The sequence below is a fragment of the Nothobranchius furzeri genome, chromosome 17 (assembly GCF_043380555.1).
Source record: "Nothobranchius furzeri strain GRZ-AD chromosome 17, NfurGRZ-RIMD1, whole genome shotgun sequence".
Taxonomy (NCBI): domain Eukaryota; kingdom Metazoa; phylum Chordata; class Actinopteri; order Cyprinodontiformes; family Nothobranchiidae; genus Nothobranchius; species Nothobranchius furzeri.
In genome coordinates, this window is record NC_091757.1 from 28,305,035 (window position 1) to 28,332,260 (window position 27,226).

The window sequence follows — 27,226 nt, forward strand, 5'->3', positions numbered from 1 at the left end:
GACGGGCTGCGGTAACGGACACACCGGCTGGACAGGACCGAATGTAGTCACCGACACCGGACTCTGTCGCAGACTCGTTCATAACCGGACTCGAGCGGACGCTCCTGCTGACCTCCACCCGGACAGGAGAGGAGTTCATCTCACCTGTGCTCAGGTTGGGTGAGGATCCGAACCGGAACCAGGGGGACACCGCGGTGAACGGTCAGCTCCACGGTGGGTGGTGAACTTGTCGTCTCTGCCCAGGCATCGGTAGTTGTCGCCGGGTCTCCCTCGCGCTGTGATCGGGGCGGTGCAGCCGTCAGGAACGTCCGCCATGGAGAACGCGCACACGAAGAGTGTGGAAGAAGTTTACGGCTTTTTCTGCGTCAACGAGTGCACGGGACTGTCTGTGGAGGAGGTGAAGCGGCAGCGGGAGAAATGGGGCCTGAACGGTACGTTCCCCTCGGGGGTGAGGTGCTCGGTAACCGGTAATTCCTGCTCCGTCATCGGAGGTTCCCGGCTTTCACACCGGAACAGATGTATCATTAAGCACCGGGACTCCGTGTTCCCCAGCACACCTTAGTGTGGTCACCTAGGTAACTCCAAGGGTCAGAGGTCATCTCGGCTCTGTAATCTTAACAATGACAGCTGGAGCTGGACCTACGTCACCTCTGACCTTTACCCTAATGAGTTCCTATCTCCTGTAATTAAATGACATGAGTCATGGTGTAATAAGGGTGTAATAACACTGACAGGTGGAGCTTTTCTAGAAAGCACTCAGCTGTGACTAGACATGATCTTTCTAGGAAAAACCTGCTGCTCTTGTTCTCGGCACATCAGAAGAAACTTATCAAAGTCTAATGTAATGAATTACTTCCACGGGACTAACGTGTTATTTTGATTTTGTCCCCCTGGATGGACTGGTCTGCCCCGGTTTGTCCCCCTGGATGGACTGGTCTGCTGCAGAGTTACCAGCAGAGGAAGGTAACCACCACTCCTGATCCTGGTGCATCTCTGGGATCAGCTGTTCTCTCACCATCTGCTCTGTCTGCAGGGAAATCTTTATGGGAGCTGGTCCTCGAACAGTTTGAAGACTTGCTTGTTCGGATCCTTCTTCTGGCTGCCTGCATATCCTTTGTAAGTCTGTCATTAAATCCCTTTACTGCTGCATTTATTATGACAAGTGTAGAATAACTCATCTGGGGTGAAAGAAAACTATTTTTTTATAAGAATGATGCACTAATTTGTCAAGAAGAGATGTCATCCATTATCCACATACAGTCTGAGCTGCAGATGAAACTGCAAATGTGAAGCGATGAACAGCTGACAGGCCTTGGAGCATGGTGCTGAAGTGTGAACATCTTCAGTTTGTTTAACCGAGCTGAGATCACACTCCCTCAGGAGGAGGCTGAGAGGGCCTCCCGCTCATGGGAGGAATGGTGACAACAGAGCTGTTACTGACTCGCAGACAGACACCCCATTTCACTGGACTGTTGCTGTTTAACACAGTTGTATTAGTTTTAGCTACAAAAAAGTCCTTAATTTTGATAAAACGACACTCATTATTGCAAATGTGTTCACATAGTTTAAAATGTCTTTAATCCAGATTAACAGACGAACGCAGAACATTGTGACAACTGAGGCTTTCTGGGCGTTTGTGTGTGTGTGTGTGTGTGTGTGTGTGTGTGTGTGTGTGTGTCCGTCCGTCCGTCCAGTGAGTCGTGGAGGATGGCTGCTTATACTGAGCCAGGATTCTCTGGAGGTTTCTTCCTGTTAAAAGGGAGTTTTCCTCTCCACTGTCACTATATGCTTGCTTAGTGTGAGGATTGCATCAAGTCACTGACACTAGTCAGTGACTTGATGCAATTTGCTGGGTTCCTTATCTAGGAAACATTATTTCTGATTGGCTTAATGAACTGACCTGAATTGGAATGTTTAGTATGTGAAGTGCCTTGAGACGACTCTTGTCGTGATTTGGCGCTATATAAATAAACTTGAATTGAATTGAATTGTGTGTGTGTGTGTGTGTGTGTGTGTGTGTGTGTGTGTGTGTGTGTGTGTGTGTGTGTGTGTGTGTGTGTGTGTGTGTGTGTGTGTGTGTGTGTGTGTGTGAGCTGGTATGTAGCGCTGAGTCAGGTGATACAGAGGTGTCATGTCTGCTGTCTGACAGGAGAACAACCACTTCAGACCAAATTTGGGCCCTCGCCTCTCCATGGGAGGTCCCCCTTCATTTTGACCAGTTTGAGGACACAAAATCATTAAAATCTTCTCTAATTTTAATTCATTTTGAGTTAAACCCTCATAATGTTTTAATTGCATTTGTAGATCACAAGATACATAATTTTATTTCTCAGAGTAGATGTGTAAACCCTCCTTTTCTAATGTTCTACAGCGTCAGCAACTGAGAAATTAATATACAAGATCGTTGGAATAGAAAGAAAAAGGAAGCTAATTGTTTATTTTATGCTGGTTTTTCTATGCGGGACAAAGATCCTTACAACCTGTGGTGGACGTGTGTTTTCTATAGCTGCTAAATGATGCTCGTTATGTGAGTGAATGCGTTTACTATCCTCCACAATAAGATGCTGAGTTTTATTACATTATAAATGATTTACTAATAGCTTGTGACGCACAGGATCATTTTTTCCTCAAGAACACTCAATTAAATCATTAAGATCCAATAAGACTTAAGACTGTTCTTCACATCTTAATGAGTTTAGCCGTCAGGTCAGATTTTTTTCCTGGCAGAGTTTCATGTGTTTAAACATCCTGTAATATGAGCGATGGATCTGTCATTTCGCTTTAATTTAACTTGACTCGGGTTCTGATTATTGTCCGTTTCACGTCTTTTACCTCAGCTGTTCTTCCCAGGGTTACATTAATTTATATTCATGCTTCCACACATGTGAAGTCCTAAAAAATATCCTCATCATCTCATTTATCTGACAATCCTTGAATTTAATGAAATGCTTTTGTTACTGAAGTGAGATGCTGTTTAATCCACTGACTGATGGTAATATCACATTTCTTCCTCCTAAATATGAATCTGTGATGAGTTTGTTGCTTTGCTTTCAGGTCCTGGCCTGGTTTGAGGAGGGAGAAGAAACAATCACAGCGTTTGTGGAGCCTTTTGTAATTTTACTCATTCTTATAGCCAATGCCATCGTTGGAGTGTGGCAGGTGAGGACGAGATAACGCAAAGTATTTTTCTGTTGTTTAATTTAACCTCCTCATTGTTGTAACAATGTGTTAATTAAAATCTGAGATATTAGTTCTCATCAGAGCTTTTCAGAGGGTTGGCAGTAACTCTCACTCCCCCCTCACTAGGAGCGTAACGCAGAGGACGCCATCGAAGCGCTAAAGGAGTACGAGCCTGAGATGGGAAAAGTTTACCGGCAGGACCGAAAAACTGTACAGAGGATCAAGGCCAGAGACATTGTCCCAGGAGACATCGTGGAGGTGGCTGGTAGGTTGTGTTACCTGATCTCTCTTCACCTGGTTTTGTCTCAGGTCTGAACAGGCCACACTGGTTTATGATCACACTGGTCTATGATCACACTGGTTTATGATCACACTGGTCTGTGATCACTGGTTTATGATCACACTGGTCTATGATCACTGGTTTATGATCACACTGGTCTGTGATCACTGGTTTATGATCACAATGGTCTATGATCACACTGGTTTATGATCACACTGGTCTGTGATCACTGGTTTATGATCACACTGGCCTGTAATCACTGGTCTATGATCACACTGGTCTAGCGATGGGTACCGAATTCGGTACTTTTTAAGGTACCAACCGAATTCCATAGTACCGACCGAGCACTGATTCGTGTCATTTGAAACGGTGCCTCGTTTCGGTACCTGTCCTTCATAACGAGAACTTGCCTAGACAGCTGCGCAAGAGCGTTATGTCGTCGGTTGCTGCGAGCGAGTTGTAAACAGAGCAGCATGGTAGAAAGAACGCACGCTAAAGCTTGGGTCCACTTCACTAAATGTGATGGGTAACTGGGTGATGATGAAACCAGCGACAACGATCTAAGTGAGACATCCTCATCTTAATCTGCTCAGGTAGGTAAATAAAATGTAAGATAATGTTAGCTTGATATGTTAGCTTCCGTTCCGCTAATGGTGCGTTCGCTGTCTCCTCAGAACTCCGATTTTCCGACTAGAAGAACATGAATGCGCTCTAAAGTTTGGCTTCACTTTACTAAATGCAACGGGTGATTGGGTGAAGATGAAACCAGCGACAACTATCTAAGTGTGAGGCATCATCGTTTTAATTTGCTCCAGCAGCTAAATAAACTGTTTAAGATAACATTAGCTTGATAAATTAGCTTCCATTGCCACCATTGTTATCAGCTAATGGTGCATTTGCATTCTCCTTGGAAATTCCAGCTTCCCAGTAGGAAAAATCAAATGAAAAAGGACGGCAAAAGGAATGAAGATACGCAGTAAATTTAGTTCATAGTAAACATGTTTGCTTCAGTTTAATTATCAGGTTATAAAACTACAAAGACAATGTTAAAATACAAACAGTTGAATGTTATTTATCGTAATATTTATCAAATATGGTTATAAATTGAGAAAAATATATATTTAATTATAAAAGAGAATTAAAATATTAAACACTCAAAAGTATCTAAAATTGGTACCGTTAAGTACCGGTATCGATTCCTAGGTACTGGGAATTAGTACCGGATCGCTTCAAATGTCAAAGGTACCCATCCCTACACTGGTCTATGATCACTGGTTTATGATCACACTGGTCTATGATCACTAGTCTATGATCACTGGTTTATGATCACACTGGTCTATTATCACTGGTCTATGATCACTGGTTTATGATCACACTGGTTTAGGATCACTGATCTATGATCACACTGGTCTATGATCACTGGTCTATGATCACACTGGTCTATGATCACTGGTCTATGATCACTGGTTTATGATCACATTGGTCTGTGATCACACTGGTCCATGGTCACATTGGTCTATGATCACACTGGTCTATGATCACTGGTCTATGATCACACTGGTCTATGATCACTGGTCTATGATCACTGGTTTATGATCACACTGGTCTATGATTACACTGGTCTATGATCACTGGTCTATGATCACTGGTCTATGATTACACTGGTCTATGATTACACTGGTCTATGATTACACTGGTCTATGATCACTGGTTTATGATCACACTGTTCTATGATCACTGGTCTATGATCACTGGTCTATGATTACACTGGTCTATGATCACTGGTCTATGATCACACTGGTCTATGATCACTGGTCTATGATCACTGGTCTATGATTACACTGGTCTATGATTACACTGGTCTATGATTACACTGGTCTATGATCACTGGTTTATGATCACACTGTTCTATGATCACTGGTCTATGATCACTGGTCTATGATTACACTGGTCTATGATTACACTGGTCTATGATCACTGGTCTATGATCACACTGGTCTATGATTACACTGGTCTATGATCACATTGGTCTGTGATCACACTGGTCCATGGTCACATTGGTCTATGATCACACTGGTCTATGATCACTGGTCTATGATCACACTGGTCTATGATCACTGGTCTATGATCACTGGTTTATGATCACACTGGTCTATGATTACACTGGTCTATGATCACTGGTTTATGATCACACTGTTCTATGATCACTGGTCTATGATCACTGGTCTATGATTACACTGGTCTATGATTACACTGGTCTATGATCACTGGTCTATGATCACACTGGTCTATGATTACACTGGTCTATGATCACATTGGTCTGTGATCACACTGGTCCATGGTCACATTGGTCTATGATCACACTGGTCTATGATCACTGGTCTATGATCACACTGGTCTATGATCACTGGTCTATGATCACTGGTCTATGATTACACTGGTCTATGATTACACTGGTCTATGATTACACTGGTCTATGATCACTGGTTTATGATCACACTGTTCTATGATCACTGGTCTATGATCACTGGTCTATGATTACACTGGTCTATGATCACACTGGTCTATGATCACTGGTCTATGATCACACTGGTCTATGATCACTGGTCTATGATCACTGGTCTATGATTACACTGGTCTATGATTACACTGGTCTATGATTACACTGGTCTATGATCACTGGTTTATGATCACACTGTTCTATGATCACTGGTCTATGATCACTGGTCTATGATCACACTGGTCTATGATTACACTGGTCTATGATCACATTGGTCTGTGATCACACTGGTCCATGGTCACATTGGTCTATGATCACACTGGTCTATGATCACTGGTCTATGATCACACTGGTCTATGATCACTGGTCTATGATCACTGGTTTATGATCACACTGGTCTATGATTACACTGGTCTATGATCACTGGTTTATGATCACACTGTTCTATGATCACTGGTCTATGATCACTGGTAGGGTTGTCACGGTATGAAAATTTAACATCACGGTTATTGTGACCAAAATTATCACGGTTTTTGGTATTATCGCGGTATTTTTTAAACGGTGTTGCATATGTTCAGAAAGCATTGATAGTCCTGTTCTACACAAACTGAAATAGTTTTGAGAAGGTTTAACAGTGTTTATTAAACCTAAAATAACACAAAGCCTTAGCAAAAGTGCAACTTTTCACAAGTAAAGGAACAAATAGCTTCTTTTTCTGGAACGTGTTACAGTAGTCAGTGCAGGTTTAAATTATACAAATCCAAACATTCAAAACATAAACAATATGTAAACAAATTAAAGAAACACCACTTGTTTTCTCATATACTTGTTTTCTTCATTATCAAAATGAAAATCTAAAACTCCAGTCCACACTTGACTTGAGCTCTGTACAAGTCAACCTTAAAAAATATGTATTTAAAATAAATAGCCACTTTAAACAAATTACTAAAATAACTACTACACTATGTAATCAAATCCAAATGTTCAAGTATAAATGGCATTGAATAAGTAAACAAATCAATGACAAGGAACTAAAGGAACTAATTTCTCTTCATCATAAACAAATAAGATGCTTCATCCAGCAACAGGGTGTCCGTGACACGGTTTAAATGCTGGCAGAGGACGCTGCGGCTGCAGTATATAGTGACTCGTTGCATTCTCCCTCAACCAGAAGTCCTCACGTCATGCATTTAAGCTAAAATGCTAATGTTAACTTACCTTGCACTGGCTGTAGAGACGTGGGTGATGGTCACGCAGATGTGCCATTAGATTCGAAGTGTTGCTGCCTTTTGCAGACACTTGTTTCCTGCACGTCCTGCAAACGGGATAGCAGTCTTCTATTAACTGTCCCTCAGCATTTTTCAGAAATCCAAAATATGCCCATACTTCCGATTTAGTCTTCTTTGAGGGCTGATGGATGTCCTGGGTGCTGCCGTCTCCTCCTTCGGCCATTATTTCAGCTTCAAAGTTTTGGTGCCGTTGCAAACTAATAAGTGCGTGTGCGCCCCGCGGGAACTTAAGCTGAAGCGACGGTGGCTGGTAAGGGTCACCGCGCCGAAACCGCGGCCACGGTAAACCCACCGAGATAATTTAGTTTTTTAAAAACTGGACGGTTATTTTTATTGTCAACTTTTTTACCGGGGTTTACCGCTATACCGGTTACCGTGACAACCCTAATCACTGGTCTATGATCACATTGGTCTATGATCACATTGGTCTATGATCACACTGGTCTATGATCACACTGGTCTATGATCACTGGTCTATGATTACACTGGTCTATGATTACACTGGTCTATGATCACATTGGTCTGTGATCACACTGGTCCATGGTCACATTGGTCTATGATCACACTGGTCTATGATCCCTGGTCTATGATCACACTGGTCTATGATCACACTGGTCTATGATCACTGGTCTATGATCACTGGTTTATGATCACACTGGTCTATGATTACACTGGTCTATGATCACTGGTCTATGATCACATTGGTCTATGATCACACTGGTCTATGATCATTGGTCTATGATCACACATTGGTCTATGATTACACTGGTCTATGATCACACTGGTCCATGATCACATTGGTCTATGATCACAATGGTCTATGATCACTGGTCTATGATCATTGGTCCATGATCACACTGGTCTATGATCACACTGGTCTATGATCACACTGGTCTATGATCACACTAGTTTATGATCACACTGGTCTATGATCACACTGGTCCATAATCACATTGGTCTATGATCACACTGGTCCATGATTACACTGGTCCATGATCACATTGGTCTTCGATCACACTGGTCTATGATCACACTGGTCCATGATTACACTGGTCCATGATCACACTGGTCTATGATCACAATGGTCTATGATCACATTGGTCTATGATCACTGGCCCAAGATCACATTGGGCCATGATCACATTGGTCTATGATCACTGGTCTATGATCACACTGGACCATGATCACACTGGTCCATGATCACACTGGTCCATGATCACACTGGACCATGATCACACTGGTCCATAATAACATTGGTCTACGATCACACTGGTCCATGATTACATTGGTCTATGATCACATTGGTCTATGATCACACTGGTCTATGATCACACTAGTCTATGATCACATTGGTCTATGATCACACTGGCCCAAGATCACATTGGTCTATGATCACAATGGTCTATGATCACACTGGACCATGATCACACTGGTCCATAATAACATTGGTCTATGATCACACTGGTCCATGATTACATTGGTCTATGATCACATTGGTCTTCGATCACACTGGTCTATGATCACACTAGTCTTTGATCACATTGGTCTATGATCACACTGGCCCAAGATCACATTGGTCTATGATCACACTGGTCTATGATCACATTGGTCTATGATCACACTGGCCCAAGATCACATTGGTCTATGATCACACTGGTCCATGATTACACTGGTCCATGATCACATTGGTCTATGATCACACTGGTCCATGATTACACTGGTCCATGATCACACTGGTCCATGATTACACTGGCCCATGATCACACTGGTCTATGATCACACTGGTCTATGATCTCACTGGTCCATGATCACTCTGGCCAATGATCACACTGGTCTATGATCACATTGGTCTATGATCACACTGGTCCATGATTACACTGGTCCATGATCACATTGGTCTATGATCACACTAGTCTATGATCACATTGGTCTATGATCACACTGGTCTATGATCACACTGGCCCAAGATCACATTGGTCTATGATCACATTGGTCTATGATCACACTGGTCTATGATCACACTGGCCCAAGATCACATTGGTCTATGATCACACTGGTCCATGATTACACTGGTACATGATCACACTGGTCTATGATTATACTGGTCCATGATTACACTGGTCCATGATCACACTGGTCTATATTATACTGGTCCATGATTACACTGGTCTATGATCACATTGGTCCATGATCACACTGGCCAATGATCACACTGGTCCATGATCTCACTGGTCTATGATCACACTGGTCCATGATCACACTGGCCAATGATCACACTGGTCTATGATCACATTGGTCTATGATCACACTGGTCTATATTATACTGGTCCATGATTACACTGGTCTATGATCACACTGGTCCATGATCACACTGGTCTATGATCACATTGGTCCATGATCACACTGGCCAATGATCACACTGGTCTATGATCACATTGGTCTATGATCACACTGGTTCATGATTACACTGGCCAATGATCACACTAGTCTATGATCACATTGGTCCATGATCACACTGGCCAATGATCACACTGGTCTATATTATACTGGTCCATGATTACACTGGTCTATGATCACACTGGTCCATGATCACACTGGTCTATGATCACATTGGTCCATGATCACACTGGCCAATGATCACACTGGTCCATGATCACATTGGTCTATGATCACATTGGTCCATGATCACACTGGCCAATGATCACACTAGTCTATGATCACATTGGTCTATGATCACACTGGTCTATGATCACACTGGCCCAAGATCACATTGGTCTATGATCACACTGGTCTATGATCACATTGGTCTATGATCACACTGGTCCATGATCACACTTGTCTACCATCACACTGGTCCATGATCACACTGGTCTATGATCACATTGGTCTATGATCACACTGGTCCATGATCACACTGGTCTATGATTATACTGGTCTATGATCACATTGGTCTATGATCACATTGGTCTATGATCACACTGGTCCATGATCACACTGGTCTATGATTATACTGGTCTATGATCACATTGGTCTATGATCACATTGGTCTATGATCACACTGGTCCATGATCACACTTGTCTACCATCACACTGGTCTATGATCACACTGGTCTATGATCACACTGGTCCATGATCACAATGGTCTATGATCACATTGGTCCATGATCACACTGGCCAATGATTACACTGGTCCATGATTACACTGGTCTATGATTATACTGGTCTATGATCACATTGGTCTATGATCACATTGGTCTATGATCACACTGGTCCATGATCACACTGGTCTATGATTATACTGGTCTATGATCACATTGGTCTATGATCACATTGGTCTATGATCACACTGGTCCATGATCACACTTGTCTACCATCACACTGGTCTATGATCACAGTGGTCTATGATCACACTGGTCCATGATCACAATGGTCTATGATCACATTGGTCCATGATCACACTGGCCAATGATTACACTGGTCCATGATTACACTGGCCAATGATCACACTTGTCTATGATCACTCTCATTTAGCTCAATCCCAAACCTCTTTATCTCCCAGTGGCGCTGCAGAGGTTACTCACCCTGCTTGAGCGGTGTATTTTGAGATGTTCCTATTAACCCTTTTTCTCTAAGGGCAAAAGCTATTAAGACCCACTTGTGTGTGTGTGTGTGTGTGTGTGTGTGTGTGTGTGTGTGTGTGTGTGTGTGTTTATCTTCACACAATAAATTCATCATGAATATAAGATATGCTTCTTCCTCATGAGGTCTACTTGTTTTTTCTTCTGCAGCTGAAGTCATCAGGAAGTGAAGCTGTTTTTTACTTTGGCCGGCTAGCTCACAGAATCCTGCAGAGGAATGAACAGAAGCCCTTGTGTTGTGGGATGGTGCATTCCCAAACAAAAGCTTTATGCTGATGGTTGGTCTGACCTTAAGCCACTGAGGTGATGCATAGATTTTCTTTGCATAGCGGGAGTATTTATTTATAGCTGTCATAGGCTGTTTAGATTATGGAATGCTGTATTTATAGAGGCACTGACAGTTGTGAAAATGACAGCTGTCTGGTCCCTCACCGTACGTGCCCCTCCACTCCTAATGGGGAAACATTGCTTCAGTAGGACTGCAGGATAACCTTGACAAGGACAAATGAAACAGAAATGTGCACACATCCACCATTTAATTTTCTGTGACTTCGCTAGTCAGGCTGTTTGATTGTTTTAGGAAGCTCAAAGTGGAGAGCTCAGGTTTGAGGAGAAACGAACACGTTGGATGTTTGTTCCTGCAGAAAGTCATGATGAAAGCAGCAGGGTGCCTCGCTGTCAGCAACAGGAGGCTTTACTCAGAGAGAGAACTGCAGCAGGATGCAAAACTGGATGCTTTATCCTTCAGTCAGGACAGGCTCATCAGCGCTACAGAATTACTAAATCCTCCTCATAGCTGTGACAAAGGCTCCTGTCAGCCATCCTTCTTATGAATAATATTTTCCCTGAGCTTCAAAGTGACCTATGCCATGTGGAGGAGGAGTGCGATGACGCAGCTTCTGGCTGAGTTGCTGCTGAGCTGAGAAAGAGGAGGCAGATATGAGGCTTCTGAAGCTGCCTTGTTTGTGCAGCCCCCATCAGGAAGTTGTTTCTTACTCATACAGGATCACCTAACAGCTTCTGCATGTCAGAATATCATTTTAAATGTATGCGTTTGCTCTCTGTCGCCTGAGGAGTTGTGGAGTCTCGTAGCTGTTAAGGGGGAGGCTCTTTGGTCTGCTCCTATTGTGCTGGAGAGAGAGTGAGATGATGACCTTATAGGGAAGTACTTTGCTGATAACCGTCCCACCCACCCAACCGAACTCTGCTCTGCTCCGTACCCCTCAGCTCCCAGTAAGATTCCAGACACCAGGGATAGTATGTGGCATTAAATGTGGTCTGGAAAGTGTCTGTTATCACTAAGGAACAGCCTTTGGCAAAGGTTCCTGACTTTGGAAAGTCGGGAATATTTGCCAAAGACCAAAAGAAGCATGTTTCACTCAGTGTTCAGACACTGAGAGAAATCAGCAGATTCATATCTCTGTTATTTAGTTCTCAGAATAAAAAAAACACAGCAGTTCTTGGCTGATAAAGCTCGTGCATTAACAGTTTCTGGACTCAACAAGCCCCGCCTTGTTAACGCCGTCCCCTTGTGCTGACTCCTGGGAAGTTTGATGCTGCTGTGAGAGATGAGATGATGGGATGTCCGTCTGAAGCTGCAGACATGATGAGGATGTTACGGAAGAAACACAGTCACCAGAATATGAATTCTTTAGACATTGAAATTTTATTCTGTGAAATTATGCGTTTGAAGTTGTTTTATTTGAAACACACCAGCCAAATTAATTCAACTGTAGAATTTCAACAGCAAAGGAGGAGACCTCCTGGTGAGCCAAGCCAAGGCAATCGTCACTCGATTGAGTCTACGCCTCATTGGTGTCACGTGATCAGACAAGAGGGATTTGATTGGCTAAAAGCCACTTGGCTCAATCAAGTGACAATTAATTTGGCTTGGGACACCAGGAGGTTGCCTTAGTTGTTGAAATTTTTAAGTAGAACTTTTACAGATGAAATTTTGCTGGTTTTTGGTTAAAAAAACTGTTTCACAGAATAAAAGTTAAATGTCTAAAAAAGTTATATTATACTGAGACTATGTTTCTTCCATTGAGTGTGCGCGTCCAGCCTGCTGCTAGTTAAGATGATCATAAACATTGTTACTTTCACGGCTTCAGGGCTGGTAAGCCATCCTATACATGTGAATACATAGTCTGGCCATGACCCATAGAAACATCTCAGTCATGGGGCAGGAACTATGGTTGTCTTTCAAACTGTCTCCATATGATATTGGACAACAAACAATGGGACCTTCTCACCTGTACAGATGTTGGTCAGCAGGGAAGTCCTCCATACACTGTTAAAGAAGATGCAAATACATCCTTTATCTAAATAACGGACTTAAACAAACTCTATCTGCTCAAAGAAAAGCCCAAGTCTAAATATTCCAAAGTTGATGTCAAAGCCATTTCAAACAAGCCACCGCCATCTTTGTTGTTCTGTTTTGTCACATCGTCTCGCTCACCAAACTGATCGAGCGCTGTGATTGGCCCACCAAACTGATAGAGCACTGTGATTGTCCCACCAAATCAATAGAGCACTGTAATTGGCCCACCAAACCGATACAGTGCTGTGATTGGCCCACCAAATCAATAGAGCACTGTAATTGGCCCACCAAACCGATACAGTGCTGTGATTGGCCCACCAAATCAATAGAGCACTGTAATTGGCCCAACAAACCGATACAGTGCTGTGATTGGCTCACCAAACCAATAGAATGCTGTGATTGGCCCACCAAACGAATAAAATGCTGTGATTGGCCCACCAAACGATTAAAATGCTGTGATTGGCCCACCAAAAGTTGGGGCCTGCTGAGGCTCCTATAGAGCTCCGGGAGTTGACGTCACTTCTCCCGGCATGCAACAGTTCAAATCGAAACGGCGCCATCTTGGCAGGTAGAAGCCGGCAGCTTGACCATTTGTTATTGTCAGAAAACTCAATCAGACAGGAAATATGGTAGATTCCTGTTGTGCCCCAGGATGCAGAACAGACACGAACGACATAAGGAATGAGCCATCTCCAAGATTCCCCAAGATCCAGAACACCTCAAACGTTGGATCATTGTAGTAAAACGCGCTAGTGACTGGGCTAAAATGAAGCTGTGGGATCCCGAGAGTAAAGGTTTTCGCTTATGCAGCGACCACTTCATATCAGGTACTTAAACCAACGTTTCCTCAACTGTGTATGGTATTTATTTTAAATGCTTTTATTACGATTCTTAGTGGGCTTCCTAAACTTATTTTGGCGTGGCTTTTTCTGTCTTATTACTCATAGCAACAAGTAAACATCACGTAAAACGTTGCCTCGTGATTTCTGCGTGCTGCCGTTTACGTGTTTTATGATCACAGCAATTAACCGGCTAAGCTGTATTTAATTTTTAAGCAATGGTTGATCAATTGTCAGATCACACATAAAAAGCACTTTGGATTGCTATTATCTGTCTCACCGAGACAGATCTCAGACAGATCCTGAGACGCTCCTGCCTGACATATTTATTTTATTCACGGAAAAAAATCAGACTAGTGATTTCTCTTGGCGTTCAGTTTATACATTCAAACAACACAGCACTCTATTTAAACTACTTACGTGTAAATCTGTTATTTGTCCATCCATTTTCATCCGCTTATCCGGAGTCAGGTTGCGGGGGCATGTAGCCCAAGGCGAGAGGCCCAGACTTCCCTCTCCCCAGCCACTTGGGCCAGCTCCTCCGGGGGAATCCCAAGGGGTTCCCCGGCCAGGTCCGGTAAGAAGTCCGCCCTGACAGCTTCTGGCATTTTTAAAAAGTATCCCAGTGGCACGTTAAGGGTCGGAGATGTTTAGTCTATTTAATTTCTGACTATATAAAATGATTTCTTCAGTTTTAAAGTGTGAAGTAAACTCCGACAAAGTAAAATCCAAGCCGACCCCGTTCATTTTGTTTACATTTGTTGCCTGCCAACATGGCAGCTCTATGGGGGCATGGCTAGACTAATCTGCATAGCCAAATCATTTTGCTTCAGCTCCCGTCTGACTAGATTTCTAGTCAAGATAATTCATGCATGTTTCCTTCCTAGTGTTAGCATAACTTTAGGCTCTATACATTTTTAAATAGATGATCACAATTATCTCAGTCAATACTGAAATCACAGTTATTTAACATACGGTAATTATGTATGAATTTAAAGGTGCATTATGTAGAAATGAAGTCAAAATGACATCATGTGGTAACATGTAGTTACTGCATCCACTTTAAACACCTCTGGAGCTTTTTGCCGGCTGATGTCAAATCAAATTGTCGGCGCTACAGTATTAGCTCACAGGAGACGCGGTAACCCCACACTCACTGATGGTAAACAGTAGATACGTCCCTCCTTCTTTTGTTTGGGAAGGAGAAAAACTGACAATCCAGCAGCCATCTGGATATGAAACATGTTTCAATATAACCTTCCTTCCAACATGACTGAAACATTACTCTTTTGGGATTTTCTCACTGTATTCTTACATACTTCAAGCTTCCTTTATTTCACATCACATGAAACACATCACGCTGAAGGTATCTCGTCTTGGAGCATCGGAGGAAACCCAGGTTACTGTATGACCTGTTTTCACACGTTTCCAACCTTGTATAGTTGCAGGAACACTTTCAGAATAACTTTAATCGCTATGGGTTTGTTGTCTGCACTGAGATTTTATAGCGGATGTTTCTGACACTTTTAATGAAATGCAGTTCCAGATTTATTGCAGTGAAAGAGCCCTAGGCTGGCAGCGCTGCAGAAACAGAGAAAAGCTGCTATGGAAGCCTGGATGTCCAAGCAGGGAGTTACTACACGTCATAAAATAGTTATTTTCCAAACGTGTCGATGCTTGAAAATGGAACCGCTCCACCAAGCTAACAGGTGTCATAATAGAGAATAATGGAGTTGTGATGTTTTTAGATGCTGCAGATGTAAGCTAGCTCTCAACAACATACACCAGGTGGAAGAGTGTGTGATTTGAAAAGGATGAAGATGTGAAGTGGAATGTGATTGTGCTGGTCTTGGTACAAATTTGATTTCATGCAGAGCCTAGTTCTTTATTGTTTTGTACTGGGATCCTTTCAGTCACCGTGGCAACAGAAACAAGAGAGTCTCCATGATGCATAACACAGCTTTAAACACGTGGATGAACTGGTGCTACTGGTGGGAGACTAAGGTTTATTACTGGTGGTCACATGGCTTCACCTGTAAAAGGTTTGAGTCATCATCAATGTAAGTCTGGTGAGCTCATCAGTTCATCCCAGTGAGACGGCCTTTAGTTCAGATGCCATCAGCAGATGGAGCCAGCCCTCTCTGGTCCAAACACGCAGCAGGTGCAGCTGCCAGTCACACGGTTCAGTCCACACCTCACCTGCTATTTACAGGGCATCTGTGGGAGTCACACTGGGTGGGACGTGTCACCAGGTGTGAGCTGGTGTCACAGTAAAATGTCTGACCGCTGGACCGTGACACACATTGGCAAACACTGATGTGAAAAAGCGATCGTGCTTGAGGAAACGTTTGGACTGCTACCAAGCAGGATGTTGACACAGAAGGTCATAAAAGCAGGACCTCAATGCGACTCTCAGGACAGTTCCAGGTTTATGCGGGTCTGAACAAGCTGGGACCTCCACAGTCCTGCCTCGGCTTCACAGGAGAAGCTGTTTATCTTCCAAAGAAAGGAGGACAGGAAAATGTTCTGGAGACACAGCGTGGTTTTGTAAGCGGTAAAGCCTTCAGCCTGTGTTGGACAGGGTGTTGAAATGCAGGTTGTGTAGCCGTTAATGAGTGGGCATCCTGGCTCCTCCCCTTTACTGGCTCCTCCCCTTTACTAAGTACAGACCTGCAGTGTGATCTGAAGAGTCTGGGTTTCTGCTCTGAGGTGTGAGGGTGACACTTTCCTCCTGCAGATGTGAAGGGTTTGTTTCAAACCTCGACAGTTGTCCCCACTCCGGTTAGATATCTGCTGAGCTGATCTTAACGTGTTTGTTTTTCCATCAGGCTGACACCATTAATATTTTTAATACTGTGTCATACCTTGACCTATTTCCCTGGTTTTCCACTGGTCATGTACCAGAAAGTTGAACTGGGTCTTAGTAATTCCAGTGCTCCCAAATGGGCCTTTTCCTTAGAGTCTCCTTCATTTCCTTCCTATGCCTTTGGTTCTTTGCTGCCGGTGGCACGGCAGCCATCTTGGGATGAGCTGTGCTTCCTCGTTTTAGTTTACGTTACTGTTGAGTTACTGCTTACAGAAAACAGGCAGCATCCCACACACACACAGGAATGTGTGTGTGCGTGCGTGTGTGTGTGTGTGTGTGAGATGCTGTTTGATTATCATCTCTAACTTGGGTGTGTTTGGTTCTAGTTGGAGACAAAGTTCCTGCAGACATCCGCATCTGTTCCATCAAATCAACCACTCTGAGGGTGGACCAGTCCATTCTCACAGGTGAGATTTTTAGATTTCTCTTTTTTTTTGGTAATTTAAGGTCCAGTTTGGCTTCAGGGGTAGAAAACCAATCTCTAAAAGGTATAAAATACAAGGAATTAACAAGAACTATTATCTGAGGGCACAAGAGCAGAAGCTTTGACAGTACCAACCCAGCGAAAGGGCCTTTTATACCCCTAAAGGTACCCCTGGGTACTGTTTTATCTGAGAGTGTTGTTTAGGGAAGTGCTCTGCTTCTTTAAGTAAACCATCTGTAGGAAACTTATTGACATGTAGGATATGTAACATAATTTATCCCAGCATTAATTGAAGATCTCCTCTGTTTACTCTGGAACTGAAGTGTTATATTATGGATCAGTCAGGCTCGTCTGTTTAAGGACATTAAACAGCTTTAGATGATGGGATCAGCTGATTTAACCTGATGATGTCCTCACAGGTGAGTCCATCTCTGTCATCAAACACACCGACCCCGTCCCTGACCCCCGGGCCGTCAATCAGGACAAGAAGAACATGATCTTTTCTGTAAGACAGCATGCACACTTATGTTCATTAGTTATCTGATGGTGTCTGACGTGCCTGAGCCAACATGGCGGTACCGTGTTGTTTCAGGGCACCAACATTGCAGCTGGGAAGGCTGTGGGTGTTGTTGTAGCTACTGGTGTTAACACCGAGATCGGTAAGATCCGAGACGAGATGGCAGCCACCGAGCAGGAGAAGACGCCTCTGCAGCAGAAGCTGGATGAGTTTGGTCAGCAGCTGTCTAAAGTTATCTCCCTCATCTGCATCGCTGTGTGGATCATCAACATCGGGCACTTCAACGACCCGGTCCACGGAGGCTCCTGGATCCGTGGCGCCGTCTACTATTTTAAGATAGCAGTGGCGTTGGCTGTTGCTGCCATCCCTGAAGGTCTTCCTGCTGTGATCACCACCTGTCTGGCCCTGGGAACTCGCCGGATGGCGAAGAAGAACGCCATAGTCCGCAGCCTGCCCTCTGTGGAGACGCTGGGCTGCACCTCGGTCATCTGCTCAGACAAAACCGGCACTCTGACCACCAACCAGATGTCTGTCTGCAGAGTGAGTCTATCTCTCTCTCTCACACACACACACACACACACACACACACACACACACACACACACACACACACACACACACACACGCCTGAGTGAAGAGTGCTGTCTGGTGTTGCTGCAACAACCGGAGCTCCCCAGAGGAACACGTCTTCCTTTAAGACTCAGATCCTCTCTTTACTCAGGCCTCCTGGCGGTCTCCTTTGTTTACTTACAAAAAAGAAAAAACTAAACGCCTCTTTCCGGCTGTGGGTAGTGGGCCACCCAGCCGGCCCCAGCAGAGACACTTTGTAAGGCTGCAGACCAAAACACGTAGAGTCTGTGGTCCGTGCTGCCGCTCGCCGAGTCAGCAAAGACACGACACAGCCTCGAAAACGATGCAATGAGGTTCACTTCCTAAATAGTCGATGCCGGGGTAGTTTTAAAGTCATCAAACTGTCAGAATTTAAATGTGACGGATCAAACACCCCCCCAAGGACCAGAAGAGTTCATTTGCAAAAACAGAAAGCTCCATTTTTATTAAAAGAGAATATAAACTTATTTACTTCAGCTAATTTCAGTCAAAATAAATGTTTGTGATTTGTTCAAAATTGGCTTTTATCTTTTTTCTTTCAGATAAAAATGAAAAGACACGGCTCTAAATGATACACACATTTGTGTTTTAAAACGTTTCGCAGGCTTTATTTCATCTGAAAATGATTGTTGAATCTGCAGCATTAGGTCATAAAATCTAAAGGTATTTCAGTGAAACGCACGTGAATGGGTCCGACTATCCTGAAAGTCCTTCAGGAGTGCTTCACCTGGAAAATTAACTATCACAGGTGATCCAAACTGCCCCGAGACACGACGCCATTCACGAGTTTAAATGGAAAAACAGAAAATGTAAAGTTTATAACACTTTAAGGATGCCTGTTTTTGACATAAAGACCACCCTTCATCCCCTCTGTCCTCTAGATGTTCATCGTCAGCAGGGCAGAAGGAGAAAGCTGCAGTCTGTCAGAGTTCACAATCACTGGTTCCACCTACGCACCGGAGGGAGAAGTGTGAGTACATTTACACCAAGTATCGAAATAACAACTCATCTATCTGAGTTCTGTTCATGAAGATGTACCTTCTGATTCTTGTTACCAGTTACCAGGATGGAAAGCCAGTGAAGTGCTCCCAGTATGAGGCTCTGGTAGAACTGGCCACCATCTGCGCCCTGTGTAACGACTCGTCTCTGGACTTCAACGAGGTCTGCATAACCATGAGCTGTCTAAAACCCCACATGCTAGAGTGAACATTAGCATTTCACTAAGGTCTGCAGCTCTTTAAACTAACATGAAGGTCTGACTGAGTGGCAGGGGCGCAACTACCTACACCCCCCCCCCCCCCCCACACACACACACACACACACCACTTTATCTAACCCTATCTTTTTAACTGCCTTCCTATAGTTTATTTGAAATATCTTCCAGTTCCTATACCCCACCACAGGGTGTGGTATAAGACATGAAACGGATCAGAGGTGAAAAACACAATAAGTCTTGAACTACTCTAGGGGCCTGGGGGCATGTCCCCCCGGAAGAAAGTTTGGATATTTTATATTTAAGCGTATCAGTCTGGTGCATTTTGAGAAGGTAAAAGTTGAGTTCCAGGCTGGTAGGAATGTATAATAAAGTATCTATGACATTATAATATCACATTTGTCCTGTCCAGTCCGTTACGAACACCTACTACAGTGAACTCCACTGATGCATCCATGCTGCTCAGTACCAGATGAACTGGTCTCAGTTACCAAAAGAACCGGTCAGCTGGCAGAGCTGCGGCTGAACGTGTGAGCGTGCAGAACTTTGTAACCCACCTGACTCAACTTGAGGAACAAAGCAGAATCCAGCTGCTGTTTTTTAGCTGTTGTTGGTGTTTATAGAAACAATTTTAGGCCCAGGCCAGAGTTTTATACCTCAGACCGACCAGATCGTGACCTGGTATGAATAATATCGTGTATGTTTTACACTAATCAGGAAAATATGGAACGTTCACAGACATCAAAACCTTGGAAATGAAGTAAAATAAATATTAAAATTATATGTGATGTTGTCCAGCTGAAGTAGACATCTGCTTATTAACAGCTGAGCTGTGGGAGAAAATAGTCAGACTTTTTAAATCTTATTTTCTATCACATGCTGTAGGTTTAGTGCATTTATTCCACCCATCCATTTTCTGAGCCCACTTGTCCATGCAGGGCCGTGGTCATCTCCAGCGGTCATTGGGCAATCAGGCGGGGTACACCCTGGACAGAGAGCCAGTCCATCGCAGGGCAACACAGAGACACACAGGATAAACAACCATGCACGCTCACACCTAAGGAAAATTTAGACAGGCCACTCAACCTAACAGTCATGTTTTTGGACTGTGGGAGGAAGCCGGAGTACCCGGAGAGAACCCACGCATGCACAGGGAGAACATGCAAACTCCATGCAGAAGGATCCCAGGCCGGGAAGCGAACCTAGGACCTTCTTGCTGCAAGGCAACAGCTCTAACCACTGTGCAGCCCTGCATTTATTATCTTAATATTAATTATAAAATTACAAATAACAGGACACTACAGTCTGGGCATAGAAAGTGTTTCTAGAAACTAAAGTCTCAGCAGCTCACCTGGTCCTTCCATACTGACAGGAGAAATCCTGTAATCAGCAGCAGCTGATCAGCAGAGACGTGACTGGACTGGTCTGGTCCCAGTTACCCCTGCCGTCCCCGTTGGACAGGACAGGAGCTGCTCATCACCTTAACTCTCATTGTTACACCTGAGCTTGGCTCCGTTGGCGCTCGTTAGTGTGACTTAATCCTTCAAAGTTCTCACTAAAAACACACAACTTAGATCCGTGGCTCATGTTTAAAACCGTCCAGTTCCTCGTATGCACGCTGTGTGTATGTGTGTGTGTGTGTGTGTGTGTGGGTGTTAAGACACAGAGGCGTGCCTAACCACACATGCAACTCTGTTATTATTTAAATAATTTGCAGATACAGAAACGGACCAGAACGCAGCTGTTATTAAACACAGGAAATGCAGACTAAAATATTTTTGCATCATCGCAATGGCGCCCCCTCCGGCCGGGCGCCCCTATGCGCCGCATACACTGAATACCCACTTTTTGCGCCACTGCTGAGAGGCACCGTTGGTCAAACATGGCGGCTCATTCTAACACCACCACACACGTCCTCGTTGGACACCAATCTGTTGTCCGTGTGTCTCTGCAGTGAAATCCTCTCTGTAGGCAAGCGGAGATTTAGGGAAGCAGAAGGAAAATGACCCTGAATGCTTCTCGTCTCAGGTGAAGGGTGTGTATGAGAAGGTCGGTGAGGCCACGGAGACGGCGCTGACCTGTCTAGTGGAGAAGATGAACGCCTTTGACACCGATGTCCAGAACCTGTCCAAGATCGACAGAGCCAACGCTTGCAACTCTGTGAGTGACGGCTGCCTCCTGATGGGCGCTATTCTCTCTCAGCAGCTTTTCTCACTGACTCTGCCTGTTTTGGATCAGGTGATCAAACAACTGATGAGGAAGGAGTGCACCCTCGAGTTCTCCAGGGACAGGAAGTCCATGTCTGTCTACTGCACCCCCAACAAGTCCCGTTCGTCCTCGGGGAAAATGTTCGTTAAGGTAGACCGAAACAAGAAAAGTCCTCTCAGAAAGGACCGAAAGGTTCTGAATTGAACATGGTGACGGGGACCTGGGTTGGTTTTTGGTATCAGGTGTGATGTGTTTCCATCTGTGCTCTGCCTCACAGGGAGCCCCAGAAGGAGTTATTGACAGATGCACTCATATCAGAGTGGGCAAAAGCAAAATTCCCCTAAGCCCGGGCATCAAGGACAAGATCATGTCCGTGATTCGTGAGTATGGGACGGGTCGTGACACCCTGAGGTGCTTGGCTCTGGCCACACGTGACAGCCCTCCTAAAATAGACGACATGATCCTGTCTGACACGGCCAAGTTCTCAGAGTATGAGGTGAATTGCTCGTATTTAAAGTTTGGGTGTTTCAGTGTAGCGTTCATTTACAACTCTGCTGGTTTGTGCCTCCAGTCTGACCTCACCTTCGTCGGCTGTGTTGGCATGCTGGACCCGCCCAGACAGGAGGTGGCCGCCTCCATCAAGCTGTGCCGCCAGGCTGGCATTCGTGTCATCATGATCACAGGGGACAACAAGGGCACAGCCGTGGCCATCTGTCGCCGCATTGGTATCCTAACTGAGGACGATGATGTTGAGCACATGGCCTTCACTGGACGGGAGTTTGATGAGCTGTCAGCGCACGCCCAGAAAGAAGCCGTGACCCAAGCGCGTTGTTTCGCACGGGTTGAACCCTCTCACAAGTCCAAGATCGTTGAGTTCCTGCAGGGATTTGATGAAATTACAGCCATGGTATGGAGCGTGTGAGCGGGCCCTGTTAGATCGGGTGTTAAAGGCTTTTTTGTAACGCAGCGTTTTTCTACAGACTGGAGACGGAGTGAACGACGCCCCGGCTCTGAAGAAGGCTGAGATCGGCATTGCCATGGGTTCAGGCACCGCCGTGGCTAAGTCAGCTTCAGAGATGGTCCTCGCTGATGACAATTTCTCCTCCATAGTGGCTGCTGTGGAAGAGGGCAGAGCTATCTACAATAATATGAAGCAGTTCATCAGATACCTCATCTCCTCTAATGTGGGTGAGGTTGTCTGGTAAGTGTCTTCTGGAGCATAACGGAAGCCTTCAGTAGAGATCCTCAGCTTTTAACTTCTTTCTTTCCTGATAGCATCTTCCTTACTGCAGCGTTGGGCTTCCCAGAGGCACTGATCCCAGTTCAGCTGCTCTGGGTCAATCTGGTGACGGATGGGCTTCCTGCTACCGCCCTCGGCTTCAACCCTCCAGACCTGGACATCATGGAAAAGCCTCCTCGCAACGCCAAGGAGCCCCTGATTTCTGGTTGGCTGTTCTTCAGATACCTGGCCATCGGAGGTTAGCTGATTACAAACGAGTATAAAGAGATTGGAGATGGTTTTGTGTAACCAGTAAGAAGAGTTTTCATGGTGAAGTTATGCTTCGAGTCTTTGCTCCCAGGTTACGTAGGAGCAGCCACGGTGGGAGCAGCAGCCTGGTGGTTCATCGTCTCTGAGGATGGACCACAGCTCACTCTGTACCAGCTGGTCAGTTTAGTTTAAATATAATCCTGCTCCTTGCAGCGTTTCTGTTCCCTCTCACTCCTTTGCCTTCCTCCCACAGAGCCACTTCCTCCAGTGTGGCCCAGACAACCCAGAATTTGAAGGCTTGGACTGTCACGTGTTCGAGTCGCCCTACCCAATGACCATGGCTCTCTCGGTGCTCGTCACAATTGAGATGTGCAACGCTCTGAACAGGTCTGTGATTAAAGTAACGTTTGAAGTTCAGAGTGACTGAATCAACATTTGCATCCTCTCTGATGTTCAGCTTGTCAGAGAACCAGTCCCTGCTGCGGATGCCTCCCTGGGAAAACATTTGGCTGCTGGGAGCCATCTGTCTCTCCATGTCTCTCCACTTCCTCATCCTCTATGTGGAGCCTCTGCCGGTGAGTTCGGCCGACCAAGTCCTAAAAAGAGTTTCAAAGCTGAAGTCTAGCTCTCACGCTGTAAATATTGCCATCTGATTCATAAAAAATATTTGTTTCACAAGTCACCAGACAGCCATCCCACATAGCCTGTGTCTCACTGGGTTAACCACTGTTAGTAACTATTGTCCAACAGTGTTCTTGAAAGAGTTTCCAAAATGTCTCAAAACATTTCTGAGAGTTCAGCGGCTTCGTTCTCATAGTTGTCGCGCCTGTCTCAAACTCTTCTCAGTTTACTTTCTGTAAACAAAAATGCAAGAAATGAGACAACTTTAGAAGTGAAATGTTGCACCACTGTGAACTTACCGAGACATGATTAATACATTTTTAACTAAAGAACAAGAAACTTAGCATGAAATTCAGACTGTCACAACTTGTTTGCTGTTAGATCACACGTCCAACGAGTCTTGTTAGTAAAAATTCTCTGCTCAAACATGTCTATGACACCAATTCGTTCTGATTACAACTGAAAACTTTTCTTATCTCAGTTTCTTGTCTTTAACTAGTCACACCTAGTTAAATACAGGCTAAACCGGCAATCAAACCTGATTACAAACGAGTTTAACCAACAGTCACACCTGGTTAGAGGCTATGTGCTTTTCTCACAGATGTTAATGCTGTAGTATTGTTACACACCTCTATAGCAGGTAAACAGTAGCTTTGTCGTCTCCCAGGTCATCTTCCAGATCACTCCTTTGGACGTGACGCAGTGGATGATGGTGCTGAAGATCTCCCTTCCCGTCATCCTGCTGGACGAGCTGCTTAAGTTCATGGCCAGGAACTACTTGGAACTTGGTAAACAGCAGGAGAAGCCGGCCAGCAGGGGCTGTTGCCTGTCCGCGTGTGTCACTGGCATCTCCTGGCCCTTCGTAGCCGTATCCCTGCCCCTGGTGCTGTGGATCTACAGCACCGACACTAACATGTCTGCCATGCTGTGGCCCCGACTGACTCCAGTACACCACTCTCCCTATGAATCGGTGTGAAGTGGACAATAACACCCACCCACCCACCCACAAACATGTAACACAGTTATGTTAACTCTAATTCCTAGACACTTAATCCCATTATCATCACTGTCATCCTGTTAACATTTTCACTTAAACTTATGTGGGGTAATGTTGGGGGGGCATTCGTCATAGTCTAATGACTGATCTGTATTTTATTTTATTCTGGTGTCACCCTGCAGCCGTCCTTGAGCCTGCTGTGGGCAGTTGGACGTTAGAGCTGTGTGACAATCTGTAAAGAGGATTTACACTACTTTATATCATCGTTTGTTTGTTTGTTTTTCTGAAGGGTGGGGGGTATTAGAGGACAGTTAGAGATTATCCATTGTAACGTTATAATGTGAGGACAAAGTCCTGACGCCTGCCCCAGTGTGAGTTACCTTTGATGATCATACTCTGCATTAGGCAGAGCACAGCTACCTCAGTGCTGTTATGGTGACCAGGAGTATATTTTAGTCTGAACATCTTCACTAACGTGTGGAGCGAAGCAAAGTGGTCCTTTCCTCTACTCGTTATGGAGCTTCAGCCCTCTTACTGGAGGAAGCAGAAAAGTGTGTTACCGTGGAACTTCTGAGGTATTTTATAAACATTCTGTTGTTAAAAGTACTTGAAGAAAACACTTAATTTTCACCTTAAATATAATAATCTTTATAATGTATATAAATGTGCGCATATTGTACATGAATATGTAAAAAAGAAGCACCAGGGAGCTGTTAGTCTCATCAGCTGAGCACAAGTGCTGATTATTCAGTTTGTAAATCTGTACATAACACAGAGCAGTGTGTGTGTATACTTTATTTGTTGATATCAGAATACGTCGTGTAATCGCTCTGGTTTACTTTAGTGTGCCGTTAAGTTTTTCTGCATGCCTGCTTCTACCAAACCAGGCCGGTGGCTGTTAGAGGGTTTCATGTTAAAAAGCTAACTGCTGTTTGCTCTCTATGCCTTCCACCTGTTGAACACTTTAAACTGCATGTAAACCACTGGTGTGCTCATCTACATGTTGTAAACACAGCTCTGAAACATTTATTTGTATTTCTAACAGATAGAAAATAAATGAAATGAGGGGTACAGAAAGGAGTGATCTGGTCTGGATAGCCTGTCTAATGGGCCATTCCCACCTGTACCGGGTCGGCCCAGGCCGGGTAGCGTAGGTTGTTTACATATCTGGGTGGCCTGGCATTTTTCCGGGCCAACCAAGGCTCATTCTCAGCCCTCTTCTCGAGGGGGTCTGCTTCAGGCCGACCAGGGCCAACACACCCACTGCTGACAGCAAATTCACACCTTCCATTAGAGCAAGCCTCTGATTGGTGGGTAGAATCAGCCCACATGGGCTTAAGACAAGGATGTGTGGAAGCAACCGGGCCAGGCTGGGGCCGACTGGGGCTACCCGGCCCGGGCCGACCCGGTACAGATGGGAATGGCCCATAAGGTGTCTGGTTTTTACAGACACCGGGAGTTTCGTGTTGCAGCTCGCCCGTAACACGACCTTCAGTGCTCTGCTTTGATGTGAATGATTGTGATGTTTTTATTTATATGTGGTTCTGGTGTCCATTCATTCTTTCTCCTTTCCCTTGCAGCAAAGGCCAAGTAAGCTGTGCCGCCTCTAAATGTCTTGCAGAAACTCTGGGTTTTGTTTTGTGGTGTGCGTGTGTGTTTAGGGCAGCACATCTTTCTAACGAGAGCTGCATGCTACGATGTGATATGACGACATGGGCCAAGTTCATCCATCGCTGTAGAGTGGCCATTAACGAATGTGATGGAAACAAGTTGGTTCACCTTCATGAGTCCTTCTGGCCTCCTGCATGAGATCTAACTATTCTCACCACCACCACTCAGTGGATGGTCAAAGAATTACTCCATGCTGCATGTGACAGCACAGCCAGCTGTTTTATCAGACTTCTCCAACAGTGTATAGTTTTGGTAAATGTCAGGTAGTATAAATGTCAGTACGCTTTAAAAACAGTTCATTTTTCCTAAGGAAATACGTTTTATGGGATATTTAAAAAGCAAACTGTTAGCTTTATTGTTTGGAGAAGACCACATTTATGAGAAGGTGGGAGTGCTGTGATGCTCGTGTTTTACTGGAAGGATGACAGGCAGTCCCTCCACTGGCCAAACTGCTGTACTGTATTTTCAGATAATTGTACTATGTATGACATGAACTGTTTTAGGTCAATAAAACTGTCATGAGGAACTCAGCCCGTCTCTCCTGGTGTCCTTCTGATGTCGTCTG

The 27,226-nt window shown here is 44.5% G+C and overlaps 1 protein-coding gene across 3 annotated transcripts; it reads left to right on the forward strand.

Annotated features, from left to right (window-relative positions):
- atp2a2a (ATPase sarcoplasmic/endoplasmic reticulum Ca2+ transporting 2a) lies at nt 1-27,191 on the forward strand. 3 transcript variants are annotated; one of them, XM_054731224.2, is made up of 21 exons: nt 1-154; nt 244-431; nt 946-963; nt 1,034-1,116; nt 3,055-3,159; nt 3,307-3,445; nt 17,239-17,319; nt 17,756-17,841; nt 17,929-18,393; nt 19,344-19,432; nt 19,521-19,623; nt 21,704-21,835; nt 21,914-22,033; nt 22,161-22,379; nt 22,455-22,790; nt 22,864-23,084; nt 23,159-23,361; nt 23,464-23,549; nt 23,626-23,759; nt 23,830-23,947; nt 24,661-25,246. In XM_054731224.2, exons 2-21 carry the CDS (start codon nt 314-316, stop codon nt 24,967-24,969), a joined length of 3,165 nt encoding a protein of 1,054 aa, XP_054587199.2. In that variant the 5' UTR covers nt 1-154; nt 244-313; the 3' UTR covers nt 24,970-25,246. The 3 variants fall into 3 exon arrangements, with proteins under 3 accessions (XP_054587199.2, XP_015827363.3, XP_070402457.1); XM_015971877.3 differs by lacking the exon at nt 1-154 and adding an exon at nt 26,571-27,191 and having other exon boundaries at nt 155-431; nt 24,661-24,781; XM_070546356.1 differs by lacking the exon at nt 1-154 and having other exon boundaries at nt 155-431.
- Nucleotides 27,192-27,226: the final 35 nt, after the last annotated feature.

Bases quoted from the DNA above. Each gene is read 5' to 3' on its own strand.
- atp2a2a (XM_054731224.2), top strand. From the start codon at position 314: ATGGAGAACGCGCACACGAAGAGTGTGGAAGAAGTTTACGGCTTTTTC. The intron at 23,550-23,625 runs GTCAGTTTAGTT...TTCCTCCCACAG, and splicing joins AGCTCACTCTGTACCAGCTG to AGCCACTTCCTCCAGTGTGG. The intron at 23,760-23,829 runs GTCTGTGATTAA...TCTGATGTTCAG, and splicing joins ATGTGCAACGCTCTGAACAG to CTTGTCAGAGAACCAGTCCC.